A 14,331-nucleotide genomic window follows, 5' to 3' on the forward strand; every position below is an offset into this window, starting at 1 on the left:
CACAATTACAAGATAGGGTCTCTGCCCTGAGCAGTTTGTAATTTGAGGACACAGAATTTAGAAGTATATACATAAAATGTTTTCTAGTAAGCTGTCAGGCTTGACATTTCATTTTGTCAGGCATGACAGGTTTCTGAAAGCAATGGAATGAAGGAAACATTTTCACAACAATATAAGAAGAACCAGAGAACTCACTCATTGTCATGGATGGGATTTCTCCATTCCTCCCTCCGTGTTGGCTCTCTGGCCTTGCCTGGTGCTGAGTACATCGATTCTCTCACTCGCAGGGTTGGTTCCAAAGGCTTGTAGCGCTGCCGCAGCACTTCAGCAGGATCACGGAAAGGCCCCTGAAAGGTGTAGGATAATACAAGTGCTCTGCTGGGGTTACAGTTCTTTTCTTTAAATCTTTTATTCATTCAGCAGATTGCTGATAAAACAGGACACAGAATGTTTGGAAAGTGTAGCAAATAATTAAAATAATTACAACTGCTCATTTTGATAGAGACTTACAAATATCATAAAGGTTGATAACATACTCTAAAGCTTCAAAGAGAGTGCAGTTCAAATTTATTTAACTACTAATAAATACTTAAAATTTAAAAAAATATATAATTAGCACTGGTTAGGAAAACTTCGGTTTTACCTAGAAAAAATATTGGTGAAATAAAAAATAAGCATTAACTATATCTAAATTCTGCTTAAGCAGAAAAATTAAGTATTTTAATTTGCATAGAACAAACTTTAAAGAACATGTTCTTTTCAATGTAACTATAAACCCAATTGGAAGGGAACTTAATGCATGGCCTAAGATATGATTCTTCTAATAGAATTCAAACGCATGACTTCAGTACTATAGGCATATAGTACATTTCTGAAAGGTCTAATTTCACATTAACTTTGTGATTCTTAAAAAATACACATACATGTCTTTTTTTTCTCCAGAGTATATTGTTTAATAACTGAATGTATCAGTATCTACCATTTAACATGGATAAATAGCAGCAGGAAATCCTCTCCTGTGCTGCTGAAGTGGCATATCCTATATGTCTCACTTCTAGTATTAACCCTTAAGAACTTACCTGGAATATAATTAGTGCCTGTGTCACTCATGGCAGTTTAATGGCAAGCCTGGGCTTAGAAGTATTGAAATTAATTTTTATCTTCATCATTGTTGATCTCGCAATGAACTATTGAAACCTTTTGAAATTATGAACAGACAAAGAATCCTAATCACAGCCTTTATTCTTAAAGATATCCTTCTTTAAATAGGTTATCACTAACAAGTCACAGCTGGAGTTACTGCAAGCACTGAGTGAAGACTGTGGGGCTAATAAAAAGAAATGATTCACGCCTCATTTATGTTCACTTATGTTTTACATTAATAGAAACCAATAATAGGAACCAGTTACCATAAAAGTCATGGACCGTAAATAACACAAATGGCAAATAAGTATCATCTAGTACTTTTCACAGCTGGACAGGAGGATTGCTATATTTAAAAGTAGTTAATGGATTTTTATTGGAACTTTACTTTTTAAAGGCACAGTACCAAGATTTGGAGATCTTTTTAAAGGTCCCAGTAAGCAAATGAGCATAATATTTACACTCCTTGCAGATATTTTCTTGCTTCTGTTTTCATAGTCTGCATGAGAAATATATTAATTTTAAAATAACACAAAAGTCTTAAAACAGAAAGAAAAGTGCTACCGCCCATGTGAGACTCATCACTATTAGAACAGGTAATTGAAATTCAACAGTGTTCTAGGAATACATAACCTGACGATCAAGTTATAAAAAAGTTTAAAATTTATAATAAAAATTGAATATTTTGTTACAAGATATTTACATTAAATTGACATATGGAGGAAGGAAGAAAAACATGTACTATTACCAAATAACACCAAGAAAAATATGTTTGCTTTTAAAAGTAGTCTTTCAGAATACTGTATTATTTCTTCACTGAAAAGTATTGACTCATATTCCTCCAGGATAATGGCCAAATCAGATATCCAAGCAAGCGGCTTTCTCCATCCTTAATTTCTGAGACCTAGCTAGGAGGCAGATACAGGAAAAAAAACCCAGTCCAAAGTTTAAATAAAATTACAACTACTAATAGAAGGAGGGGGGGAAAGGATGTAACAAAGCAAATTCCCTCAAAATAAAGCTGAGACATCACTAAGGAAAGCAGAGTATATATATTAGAATACTGAGATAATTCTAAACATTCCCTGAAGATTTTTCTGTTCCTCTGAAGAATGTATTTGAAGAAATTTACTTAGTAATAGGGACCTCAGGAATGTATCTTAAATGAAGACTTCTAAAAAGTCCATGGGTCTATTTCCATTTTACAGGAATAAAACTTGTGGAAACTCTGGTAGATAGGTACTTAAAAATGTTTTCAAAGTGACAATGCTTGCAAGTATTTCAGGCATCCTGCTTCAAAATGGAAATCTTTATGGGGAAGTCAGGCTAGGAAAAGAAGGGTAGGAGTCAACCAACAATGTTTACCCTGAAGGAAACTCACACAGCTCTATGGTCTATGTTTAGAATTTGTACTGAGTAGCATAAATTTCCTTGATACCAACTGGTTTGCCAAATAAAGGTTATCAGATCAGCATTCTTACTATATCATAACATCAGAAACTCATGATAAAAGTACGATCTGCATTAAATTATGCATTCCTCACTGTCCCCATTCGACAACAGATAACAGCATGCAAAAGATCTAAATGGTAATGTGCATTCTGTTATTAATGCCTTTTAATGAATAGATGACTAATTTTAGCATTATCCATGTTTCTATCAAACTATAATTCTAGTTAACTCAGTAATAAAAATGATAGATCTGATGTAGAAGCATCATTAAAACCTTTCTTTTAAATACACTATCTTACGCATACAGACCTTACTATTAAATGCTACATACTCATTTCCCTAAGAGAAAACTGAAAGATAGTTAATTTTTTTTCCTTTAAACATATATAACTGTCACCATTGTATAAAATATCCAAACCTAGGAGCAAGAAAAATTTTAGGTACCTGAAAAAAAGTAACAAGTGATCCAGGCAGATATTAGAAAAGGAAGCTTGGTGCCAAAAAGTGTTACTACAAAGAATGAGGACACCAGTATATCTAGTAATTAAATTTCTTATGGTCACACCAGACAACTTTCAGGTGATGTGTTCTGATGGATTTTCATTTCCAGCTGTTTCATCAGCTCAAACCAGTGTCCTTTTCTTAGACATACAACCCTAAATTGTCAAAGTGTTGTGCAGGGATTTAGCCGTGTGACTCCCATTAACATCAATAAGAGTCAGGCAGCTAAATCCACGCGCTGTGCTTTGAAAATTTACCCCACAGTGTACATCCCAGGGTGCTGAAAGGATTAAAGTATTATATAGTAAATTCCCTCTTTGAGGTGCAGAAAACAAACAGAACTCTTCTGGTTTGTTCTAAAAGGCTATCTGTGCAAGACTGCTGTGCATGTCTGAACTCAGAAAGGTCTATAAAATATTCCAAATCCAAGCAGAAGCTTGTAAGATACTTTGTACAGTAAAGGAATTTTGCAAGAGCACCTTAACAATGGAAGAACTGTGAGTTTCCTATTTATTCAAAAGCCTGGTTCCTGCATCATGCTCACAAGGCAAAAGCTTTCCTCTTTCCTGAGGGACAATGGAACCAATCCCATCCTGCTCAAGGACTGTCATAGCCCCCTTGGTCCCAGAAGGTAAAGTCATAATGGAATGTTTATGTCAACTCCAAACTCCCCAATCACCCAAACTGCTTGTTGGCTCACACTTTGTCTCAATTCTAATGTGAGTCAATGAGGTCATTCTAAGAGGAATCTCAAGCAGTCAGGGTAGGGAAAATACAAGGAAGGAAGAACAAAGGTGGAGAACTGCACTGAAGTTGATTCTTACTGTTATACTGTTATCTCCAGAGATATTCTCACAGGCATTCTCAGAATCACAGAACCACAGACCTTCTTAGAATCATAGAATCATAAAGGTTGGAAAAGGCCTCCAAAATCATTGAGTCCAATCTTTGACCAAACACCACCTTGTCAAACTAAACCATAGCACTAAGTGCCATGGGCAATCATTTCTCGAACATTTCTTGGGATGGTGACCACACTGGCTCCTTGGTCTGTCTGTTATAATGCCTAACCACCTTTAAGTTAAAAAATTCTTCCTGATGTCTAGCCTGAACCTTCCCTGGTACAGTTTGATGCTATGTCCTCTTGTCCTGTGACTGGTTGCCTGGGAAAAGAAACTAACCTGCACCTGGCTTACAGCCTCCTTTCAGAGAGTTGTAGAGAGCAATATTGATTCAGAGGAGTAAAACACCATTAAAGATATATAAATACATTGCTTATTGCTCAGTTTGTTACATTTCTGCAGATAGGTGATAGTTTCACTGAAATGTGCCAAGAAGGATTCATCTATAAATATTTCTAAGCAAGACACAGATAAGGAAATTTAAATATACAATGGAGTACAGAAAGGAAAATGTCAGAGATTCTGAGGATGGTCACTCAAAGTGAAACCAGCATGGAAAGTGTATGTGTGAGCTAAGTAGACGATTCAGTAGACTGGCAAACTGAAAAATTCTTCAGAATAGTGGGAAAGACAAAATATTTCTATGCCTAAAGTACTTGCATAAGGCACCTACTGGCAAAAGCTACATGTCATCATACTGTCATCAAGTGTGGAACACAAATTTTCAAGATTGTCTGCTGCATATATTGGTCACATTCCCAACATGTTTTGATAAGAAAGTGGCAAAAACTGTTTTGCCATCTTGTGAGACATTTGCTTTGATGCATTATCTCACAGATGTCCATTACTTCACAGAACAGAAAAAAATCTACCTGTAAGATACATTGACGTCACCTGAAGTTAAAATTGAGAACATGAGAATCAATAATGGAAGCTGGGTAAATTTGCTGTGATGGAGCAGACATGTAGAAAATTTTGTTATTAAAGCTCCCACACATCTAGTGAACACAAGAGAGCAGGAACTATTCTGAACTGAGAGAATGCTTCAGTTTTCATATAGAAAACAATTGCAAACTGAGGACAAAGTTATCACAACTACTTAATTTTTCCTATCACCTTTCATTTCTCCTTTTTTTAATGCTTGAAGATTGGAAATTTAAAATTCTAGCTCTAATTAATCATAATATTGATACTCAATTATATCAAACATACCTTTGAAATATCATAAATTACACTTTTCTTCCCAAAGGTGCATACAAAGAATTACATTTCCCTGTTTCTATGTAACACCTAGATTTCTTTTTTTCTTTAAGTCCAATCTATGTCAAAGATTTTATATGTCCAATGCAAGTACTAGATTTATATTTTAAAAAACTTCACAAAAGGAATTTTCAGACCTCCAACTCAAGATAATCTGTGATAAAAGATGTGAGCAAAAGCTGCTGCAGAGTCACTGGAACATGTTACCTGAGGTTTCTGTCTGTCAGCAGGTAGCAGAGGCAGTGATGTGACAAAAGCTGGAGGCTCTTTACAAGTTGGCCAGCCATAGAGCTCATCAGCAAAGGGGCTCTTCTCTGGCTGCTTTCTGTGGGTCAGTGGCTTTGACTTCCGTAGCAGCAGTTCCATTGGATCTGGGGATTTCCTGAGTGGCGAATTGTAGATGCCTGGAATCTGAGCAGAAAATGGGATTATTTTTGACTTCAACTCATTTAAATTTATACATACACTAGCAAAAAAATCAGACAGTGCACTTTTAAAAGTAAAACAGTCATTAGTTAAGGAGAAATAGAAGAGAATTTTTAGAATACCAAAACCCAGTAATTGCTTTTTGTCCCAAAAAAAGTCTACAATAAATTCCTGAATAACTATTACAATGTGTTTAGACTTAATAGAACAAAACATGTGAAAAACAAAAATTTGGCATAATGATTTCGAAATTGTGACTAAAATAGAAAGGTACCTTTGCCACTGAATTTTATACTTTTTTTAATATCACTAATTGTGTGACTAGTGTGGTATAATATAACAATTGCTAATATAAAACACACATTTCAAATTCTGTTTTAGTAACCTAGATCAGTAACAATTTTTGAATATCTGGCAAGTAAAAAATTTTGTGACAGACTGTTCCCAAATCATACCTATATATGGAGGTATTTTATCAGTTGTATATAAACAATTCCCAAATAGACATATGTAAGTTTACTGAATAAACTGTTAAATATGAGAATTTCTTTTCCATATTGCACAAAGTCACTAAATTTCCTGTAAAACAGATAACATATGATTAAAATATACAAAAAATTACTTAAAGACACTGATTGCTTTAAAGATAATTAAATTTTCTACAAAGGTAGACTAAAACTTTCAAAGTAGACTTGGTCAGTTTAAAATATATTGTCTTTTGCTTTTAACATAATTCTAATTGCTAATAAACCTTGAATAAAAGTAGTAGGAAAAGAAATTGGTTTCAAGATGCAGGGAAAGTAAAGGAAAAGAGTAAATGTTTAAAATCTTGTATTGCTCCTTTGGAGCACTACTGAGGACCCATGAGAAAACTGTGTAGGGCATCAGCCTCCTCATAAAGTATTAAGCTCTTAGGGCTGAAAGGACAGAACTCTCCCCAATGAGCTCTAATGCATTTTTCATTAACATATCCTACTGGGAAATTCCAGTTTCCTGTGTCAAAACAATTAAATAAGGCACATATAAAACATAGTGTCTAATAGACATAAGTATTCAGAGATGTTAGCTTATTCAAAATAGTGTTGGGCTATTCAAAATTTAAGAGCTACATTCTTCATCTCTAAGTTATTTGAGTCTAATGATAATTTATTTTGGTCCTCTGTTATTTGTTTGTCTCTTAGAGCAAACCCTACAAACTGTTTCATTAATGGGCACAATGTGGAATGGGAAAGAGGACATGAATAGAGGTAAGTTGTGGAAATATATGTATGCCAAAAAAACACTGGTTGTTCCTTCAGCTCTTCAGGATGTCAGATTAGAATGGCAGAGATCCATGCTTCAAACAGCAGGCAAGCAGAATCACTGGAGTGAATGTGAAATTCCAGGTCCATCCTTATGATCTGTAAAGTCCAGCTGCAACTTAATCTTTTGTTCTGCAGATCTGGCTCTTAATCACTTAAACATCTCATAGTTACAATTTTGCCCCATGCTGTTATTATTTTCATAGTACTTTATGCATTGATATAGTGCAAGTGTCTTACCAGCCCAGTAGAGTTTTGCCTGTGACCACTTGGTGGTCTGTAAGTACTACATAAGGACATGTTCCATGGGCTGTCTTGGGATTTATTGCACTTCCCCACAATTACTGAATGCAGTTACACCATATACTTGTTACACAAGTTCTCTCAAATATAAAATGCCCCAGTCAACACAAATTCCATACAAAAGGAATACAATAGATTCTTGTAAATAAGATCCCTTGCTGGAGATACCCAAACCATCTCTATGCCATGGTCATTATACCTCTTCACTCATTAGTCCTACCGCAGCCTTTGGATCTACCTTATGACCAATTAATTTTTTGCCTTCATTATGTTGATGACATAACCTTTTTTACATTTTTCACTGAACTGCTCACTGTGTTGTTCCTTCATTTTTCCACCCCCCCCCCACCCCTTACACCATCCATTTTTAGCTGTGGAGATTGTGTTCTAGCCATGTGCAGAGTTCTCAGCCATGAGAAGAGATCCTGCTCTCATGGTAGGTCTGTGGAACACATATTTTATAGAAAGCAATAATGGCACTGAAAATTTAAATACTGCCCAGAAGAGAAACATCTCCATGCTCATCACTGAGAATTGGGGCAATCTGAAAGAAAACACTAAGGCATAATAACAACTCTAAAGTTCACAGGCATGGATTTGTTGATTGGTAACAAGGGTGAGTTTGCTGAAAATTTACACCCCTTTTTAAGCCTTTTCTTAAAAAAAAAAAAAAAAAAAAAAACTAAACTAAAAATGCTGAAGAGCAAATTGAGAAGGAAATATTTGCATTTATTTTTACTGAAAAAAATTAAAGTATTAGATTATTTCAATTGGCATAACACAGGTTTGGGTTTGTGTTTGTTACTCCAAAGTAACAAATACAATATCTGAAATAATTTAAATGTTCTCCCTCTGAAGAATTAAATGCAAGAATAACTTTAAATCAATGTTCTTTCTAGGTACTTCTTTTAGTCACACTAAGAGAGTGTGTCTCCATGAGCAAAATGGTTTTCTGAAACTGCATTTTGCAATCTCTATTAAAATACTGAGTATATTCTCTTTTGTGCTTCTTTGATTAAATGTTTGGCAGTAATAAAAAGCTATAGTTCATAAAGGGTTCAAACATTGTGAAATGCTACTGAATATCACCAAGAGCACTAATAAAATTGGCTTTTAGCACTTTTAATGAAACCAAAATTAGCCATAATAAATGTTGAAATCCATTGATTCAGTGTCTTTGGAAGTATTATTGCTGAAAAGGTGTCTTAACAAAGAATCATCTTTTGTTGCCCTTTTTTTACATACTCTCAGGTTAAATGCATACAGATATTATATCAACGATGAAAATGGATTTGTAGTTTAGAGAGGCCAACCAGACACTTTAAAAGATTTTGCTTCTTCTAGAAGTGAAACTCTTTGTAAGAGCTGGGTCAAAACTGATTACAAACCACATATTTAAATTATGATTTTTCAAGCAATCCTTGTTAACTACTTTACATTTCAATTATATATGTTGAAGTATTTAACAAGACACATAACAGAGTAATCAACGGAGTTAGTATCTAGACAGATAAAATTAATACTAATTTATACTAAATTCCCCAAAGTTTGTGGTAAGCTTAGGCCTAGATTTGAAAATGGTAAAGTTTGGTAGGAGAGACAAGGGGATGAGTTTGATTCTACTTTCCAGTTTAGATCAACCCCTGGAAAAATTGCTTTCATTATTTTTTTTTTAAATATCTCTGCAAGTTTTAATCTTGTTTTTGGAATTTCTTGCACTGTGTAATGTGGTGATGAATACTCTATTCAGTCTGTCCTCTGCAGGGAGCTGGCAGTCTACAGAAATCTAAGAATTTGGGGGATCAAATTTGGTACTTAATACATTTGCATATCTTCTTGAGACAAATACAATGTATTAAAAACATTATTTAATTTTCTTTCCCTACTTTGATAAAATATTCTCTCAACCACAAAACCACTTTACTTAATACTCCTTTTTCAATGGTAGAAAAGTATCTGTCTTGGATATTATCCCATACTGTGATATCAATATTTTCCCCACCTTTAGTCCATAAGAAAATATGTAACACTCCAAAATATTACCATAGATTACAAAAAGGTACCTCTAGTCTACAGGGAAAATTACACATTTTTCTGTACTCATGCTCTTCAACACTAAGAAGGGTCTCTGTCAAAGCCAACTTTCAGGACTTCATTTCCAGGAACAATTTTCTAAAGTGACAAACACTATGGGGAAATCTGTGCTAACTGTTAAAAAAACTTACAGCTGAGTTATTTGCAGTACTGTCATGCTAACTTCCACCTCAATAAGACCAAAGAAATCTCAGGAGGGGACTCTGCTAATAGCTTCTTACTGACCTCCTTACATCAGGCCCTTCTGGTGAATGGTGGCCCAGTGGTGAATATGGCAAATGAGGTGTGAAAGCAGAGATTTTTTTTTTTTTTTTTTTAAGATGATGGTTCTGACTTGTCAGGGAAAAAAAAAAGAAAAAAGAGTGAGAGAGAGAAATGAGTTATACAATAGATATATTTTCCCCTGGAATTCTCTGCCTCAGACCTTCCATCATGGAAACCCAAGCATGACCTGGAATATTAATTGCGTCAGGTCAAGCATACTGGCAAATGTACCATTTGTTACGCAGTCATCCTTAGCATTACATTAATATTTTGAATCCTTCTGCATTTCTAACACTCTATCATTTCATTTCCTCCCAATCATTTTCTTATCTTTATAATTAATGATCAAATATAAAGGAAGAAAAAAATCATAAGGAAACAAATATTAATTTAATAAACATTAGCAAGGAAAAGATTTGGGGATCTTATAGTCTGAATTGCTTCCACCACTAATGCTGTATTTACTCAATGCTAAAGAATATCCATTTTTTGTCTTTTCCTGTTTATCATTTCAATACAAAGAGAGTTAACTCTGTCTAAATTAATTTTTTTTCAGAATAAAAGAAGAAAAAAAAGTTGTCTTGAAAGCTTAACTATGAATTAAGGCAGCAGCAAAAGCAATTGAAATAAGGAAGAAAGGAAAGAAAAACATGAAGGTAGAAGAGGAAAACCAAGGCTGTTTTGACTATGCTAGGCAGTTCATTGGAAAAGATAGGTGATCCTAAGTGGTATAATAAATCCTGAGCAGTTTAGATTCTGCAACTTTAATTTATTAATTAATTATTTCTTAGTCTTCTTTCCTATTTCTTGGCTCAGATTTAAAGTCTATGTAAAAAATTGCAAACCAATTATGTTCTAAGATAGAGCATAGCTATTGTGCTGCAAATAATAACACATGCAAAATTAAAAATTGACAAAGTTGAGCTGTAGATAAATTGTAAGCATTAAATCAATAGAAAGTGCATTCTGATATATTTACATACTTTTACTGTAACTAAGCAATAATAAAGATATGCTCTATTTTAATTACCTTTTCATATCAACTCTGAATGACTGAAATAATAAACATATATCATGAATATAAATGTTTAATTTAACAGTCATTTAATCTTGAAAAAAACCAGCTTTGAGAGAGGAAGCTTGTGCAAGTGGTTGTCACAGCAAGAACCTAAATACAGTGCTATTTACTCTGGTCTTTTAATGAGGAGTTAAATAAGAAAGAAAAGACTTCAACAAAATAGAGACTTAATTTTAAAATCCTTTCTTGCTCCATTGTAATTTGTAAAAAGACGTAACCAAGCTGAGAGGAGAGGTACGAGATCTTTAAAAGGCATAAAAGTAAAATCATGAAGGAGAGCTGTGAATGAAATATTTGCTAGAGATGGGATTGCTGAATCAACACTGACCAGTGCACTTCATCATAATTATCAGGACATACTACTGCCAGGGGATTTATAAAAATCCCACTCAGCAAATAATTGCCCTGCTGTTAGGAGATAGTCGGAGTGTTAACACACTGTCACAGTCCAGCGTTTAGTAAGATATTCAACATTCAATTACTCTTGCTGAGAACTAAAAGGAAACATGATCATTTCTCAACTACTGCAGTTGTGCTTCCACATGAATTCCAGTGAACAATCCTGTTAATCCCCAGATATAGTTTCTCTAGCAGGGAAAAGAAATACCTTAAAACATTGATGATTCACAAGGAAATAAGTGTTTATATAATGCTGTGAACACTTTTATAAAAGAGAAGGAATTTTAAACTTCTAAATAACTAGCTTTGTACAGACTTCCAGAATATTTCACATTTAGTGAAAGTAAATGGACAAGATTTTATATAAGATTTGTTTTAGAAAGAACATATATAAAAATCTGTAAATACTGTTCTAGCAACAAATGTAAGACTAGGTCCATGAACTCAAATTTGAAAAATCAAAATATTTAAGCTTCAATAGAAAGAATTCTACTGCAACAATCTGCAAATTTTTAACTAATGTGAACAGGATTTTGTATTGGCAATTAAGAAATACATTGTAAAATTTATGCAGATGTTGGGAAAATACCATAGTATTTTGAGAAAAAAACTTCTTTACCATGCCTGACAATAGGAAAAATGTCACCCAGCTTTATAAACATAGGTTCAGTTCTCACTGAGCTAATGCTAGTCCTCAGGCCTGATCCTCTAATCCCTGAAAAATATAAACTCAGGAATTTCATATAAATAAGAGCCAGAGGACCTAGACTGTTATTGTATCTAAGGTATTTTACCTTTCTTTGAGATATTGCTTTTATGAAGAGACTGAAGAATTCATAAATGAATGATGAGTAGTGTATTTTCTTTCAAGTGGGATTAATTACCTGTCTTCGGCTTAATATATATTCTGCTTAAACAGAGTAATAGAAACATTAATTATTGTTATTCTTCCTTCAGAAAAGCTTGGTTCAGTCCTTTTCATCTGTGAAATGTTTGCTTGATGTCAAAATAATAGTGCAATCACAGTTTAAATGCACTTGCATACGTAAGTTGAGCAGCAATTTTATGGACTGTACAATGAGGTGTTAAGGAAATATTCAAGTCCAGTGTCCTGGCCACAGACCATAAAACCAACCTCTAAACATGCAAGGCACTAAGTTCAATTGCAGGAAACAACACTGTAATTGAGTCTCCAAACAGGTACCAACTGCTTGATCATTTAGGCATCAAGACAAAAAAGAAACATAATCTTAATTTACTGCATGAAATATTGTAGCACAATATCCAAAACACAGTAGCCCAGAAGATGCAGAGGCATCCCAAAAATGCATCCACCTTTCATTGATTGTCTCATTGACTGAGGCTTACTCTGTCAAATCTAATTCTAATGCAGGCTCTTGATGACTTGACTAGATCAGGGATAATGACTTGAATGAGTGAGTGATGGCATGGGAAACAATACGCTTATGATGAAGACACAATACAAGGACAGCACATTCAAAGTTCTCTTGCTGTCTTCACATTTGACTTCTGATTTCAAAACAAGCAGAAAAATACAGCTTGATTGCTGAATGGTTTTATTTTAAAAATGGGAATGGGAAATTCCATTTACTGTTATCATTTTCTCTTTAAGAAGTGCTAGGCTGAATATGAGATAACATACAAATTATAAGAATCTCTGAGAAGAAACCTGCTTCTACAGCCACCTTGAGTAAGTGGGATTTAAAACCTTAGTCTGAAAAATAATCTCTGAAGGTGAACTTATTCTTCTGTATCTCAATAACTGCCTGTAAACCCATAAACAGTAATGAGGCTAAAATTATTTATCTTGTGAGAAGTTTTCAGAGCCTTAAAACACATAGCTACATATGTGATATTACTTACATCTTTAAAATTAAAATTTCACCCATTGGCATAATGGAAAATAATAGCTTTCTAAAAAAAAATCTACTTGTAATTCACTCCTTTTCTAGCTGGATGGAGAAAAATCCTTATTATTATACCACTTAGACTCTTCTAATTTGTAACATCAGAAGTTACCTGCAACAACATATCAGAAGAGAGGAGAAGCTCTTTGTATCAGGTAAAGATGGAAATTATATGGAGATTTCCTTTGTCAAGGATATAATTGCTAAATAGAGAATTGTTTTACTCCTCAAAACTGCATAGGTGCAACCAAAACAACGTAACATTTCATTGTTTTTCCTTGTGCCTCATGTCTGTTGCATTGTGCCTGCATGTGAGCATTACCTCACAGACATATATGCTGACAGATTTATTAAACAATTCGCTGTAGTAAACCTATGGGATTAAGCAATGAGTAAAAACTCAGAATGTGGCAGAATGTTTAACAAAGCAGCCTGAAATCAGACAATAAACAATGAAGGAAAGGTTTAATGAACAGTATAGGGAAAGAATAATCAGGGAACAGAACCATGCTAGTCTGATTACTAAAGGTAGTCAGAAATTAGTAGAAAAGAGTGGAATAATAAAAAAAAAAAAGATTGTTGAAATGGAAAAACTGAAAGCAAAGCAAAGAACACAAATAGAGGGAGATGTACAGTGTTTGTCATGTCCCTTGCAGGACAGACACAATTCCCAAATTAACAGTATATATTAGTTACTACACAAAAGCACTAAATATTGAATAAACAGTGGAAGTTAATGAAAGAACTTTACCATTATGGTATTCTGTTGCCTAAGAGCTGAAAAACAAAAGAACTGCTGTGTGCATCACTCATCTTGAAGTCTCATTAAAGCAAGGATACCATCAGTGCCACTTCTTAATCAACAGGAAGGTTTGCTGTTGAGCCATGCATGGTATTTTATCTTCATGACTTCTCCCATGCCATTCCTAACCTCTCTCTTATGCAATTATCTCTTACTTAGCATGTACTTCTCCTAATATAACAGGAGAAAAAAATTACCTGAGCCAGACCATAGCTCACATCAACTTGGTTAAATACCAGATGGACTACTATGCATCAACCAAATTTAAACCAGCAACTGTTTCGAGAATGTCAGTGGAGTTCCATCATTTCTGAATGTGGCTTTGTGAATTATTTAGCTGATGTTGTGCTGCATTGTGATTTCCTTGCAGCATAGATTCTTTCTTAAATGTTTTTACCATATCCAACACACAGCCAGCATTCAATATATAACTCATTCTTACCGGCTTTCTGACCCTGCAGCAATCCAACCCTTTTGC

The 14,331-nt window shown here is 34.2% G+C and overlaps 1 protein-coding gene and 1 long non-coding RNA gene across 3 annotated transcripts in view; one reads left to right on the forward strand and one right to left on the reverse strand.

Moving 5' to 3' along the window:
- Nucleotides 1-14,331, forward strand: part of LOC116183362 (uncharacterized) — a 106,920-nt gene that overhangs the window by 90,789 nt on the left and 1,800 nt on the right. Inside the window, exons 4-5 of one of the 2 annotated variants that reach the window (XR_013339574.1) lie at nt 6,866-6,931; nt 13,097-13,183. This is a non-coding gene — a long non-coding RNA (uncharacterized LOC116183362). Of the gene's footprint in view, nt 1-6,865; nt 6,932-13,096; nt 13,184-14,331 lie in introns of those variants that run through there. The other variant, XR_004147965.2, reaches the window with a different exon arrangement.
- SPATA17 (spermatogenesis associated 17) overlaps nt 1-14,331 on the reverse strand; it is an 83,538-nt gene that overhangs the window by 28,016 nt on the left and 41,191 nt on the right. The window contains exons 7-8 of the mRNA XM_031504245.2: nt 5,466-5,669; nt 196-347 (exon numbers count right to left, since the gene is read on the reverse strand). Of these exons, the coding sequence (XP_031360105.2) occupies nt 196-347; nt 5,466-5,669 (356 nt within the window). The remainder of the gene's footprint in view (nt 1-195; nt 348-5,465; nt 5,670-14,331) is intronic.

The sequence above is a fragment of the Lonchura striata genome, chromosome 3 (genome assembly GCF_046129695.1).
Source record: "Lonchura striata isolate bLonStr1 chromosome 3, bLonStr1.mat, whole genome shotgun sequence".
NCBI lineage: Eukaryota > Metazoa > Chordata > Aves > Passeriformes > Estrildidae > Lonchura > Lonchura striata.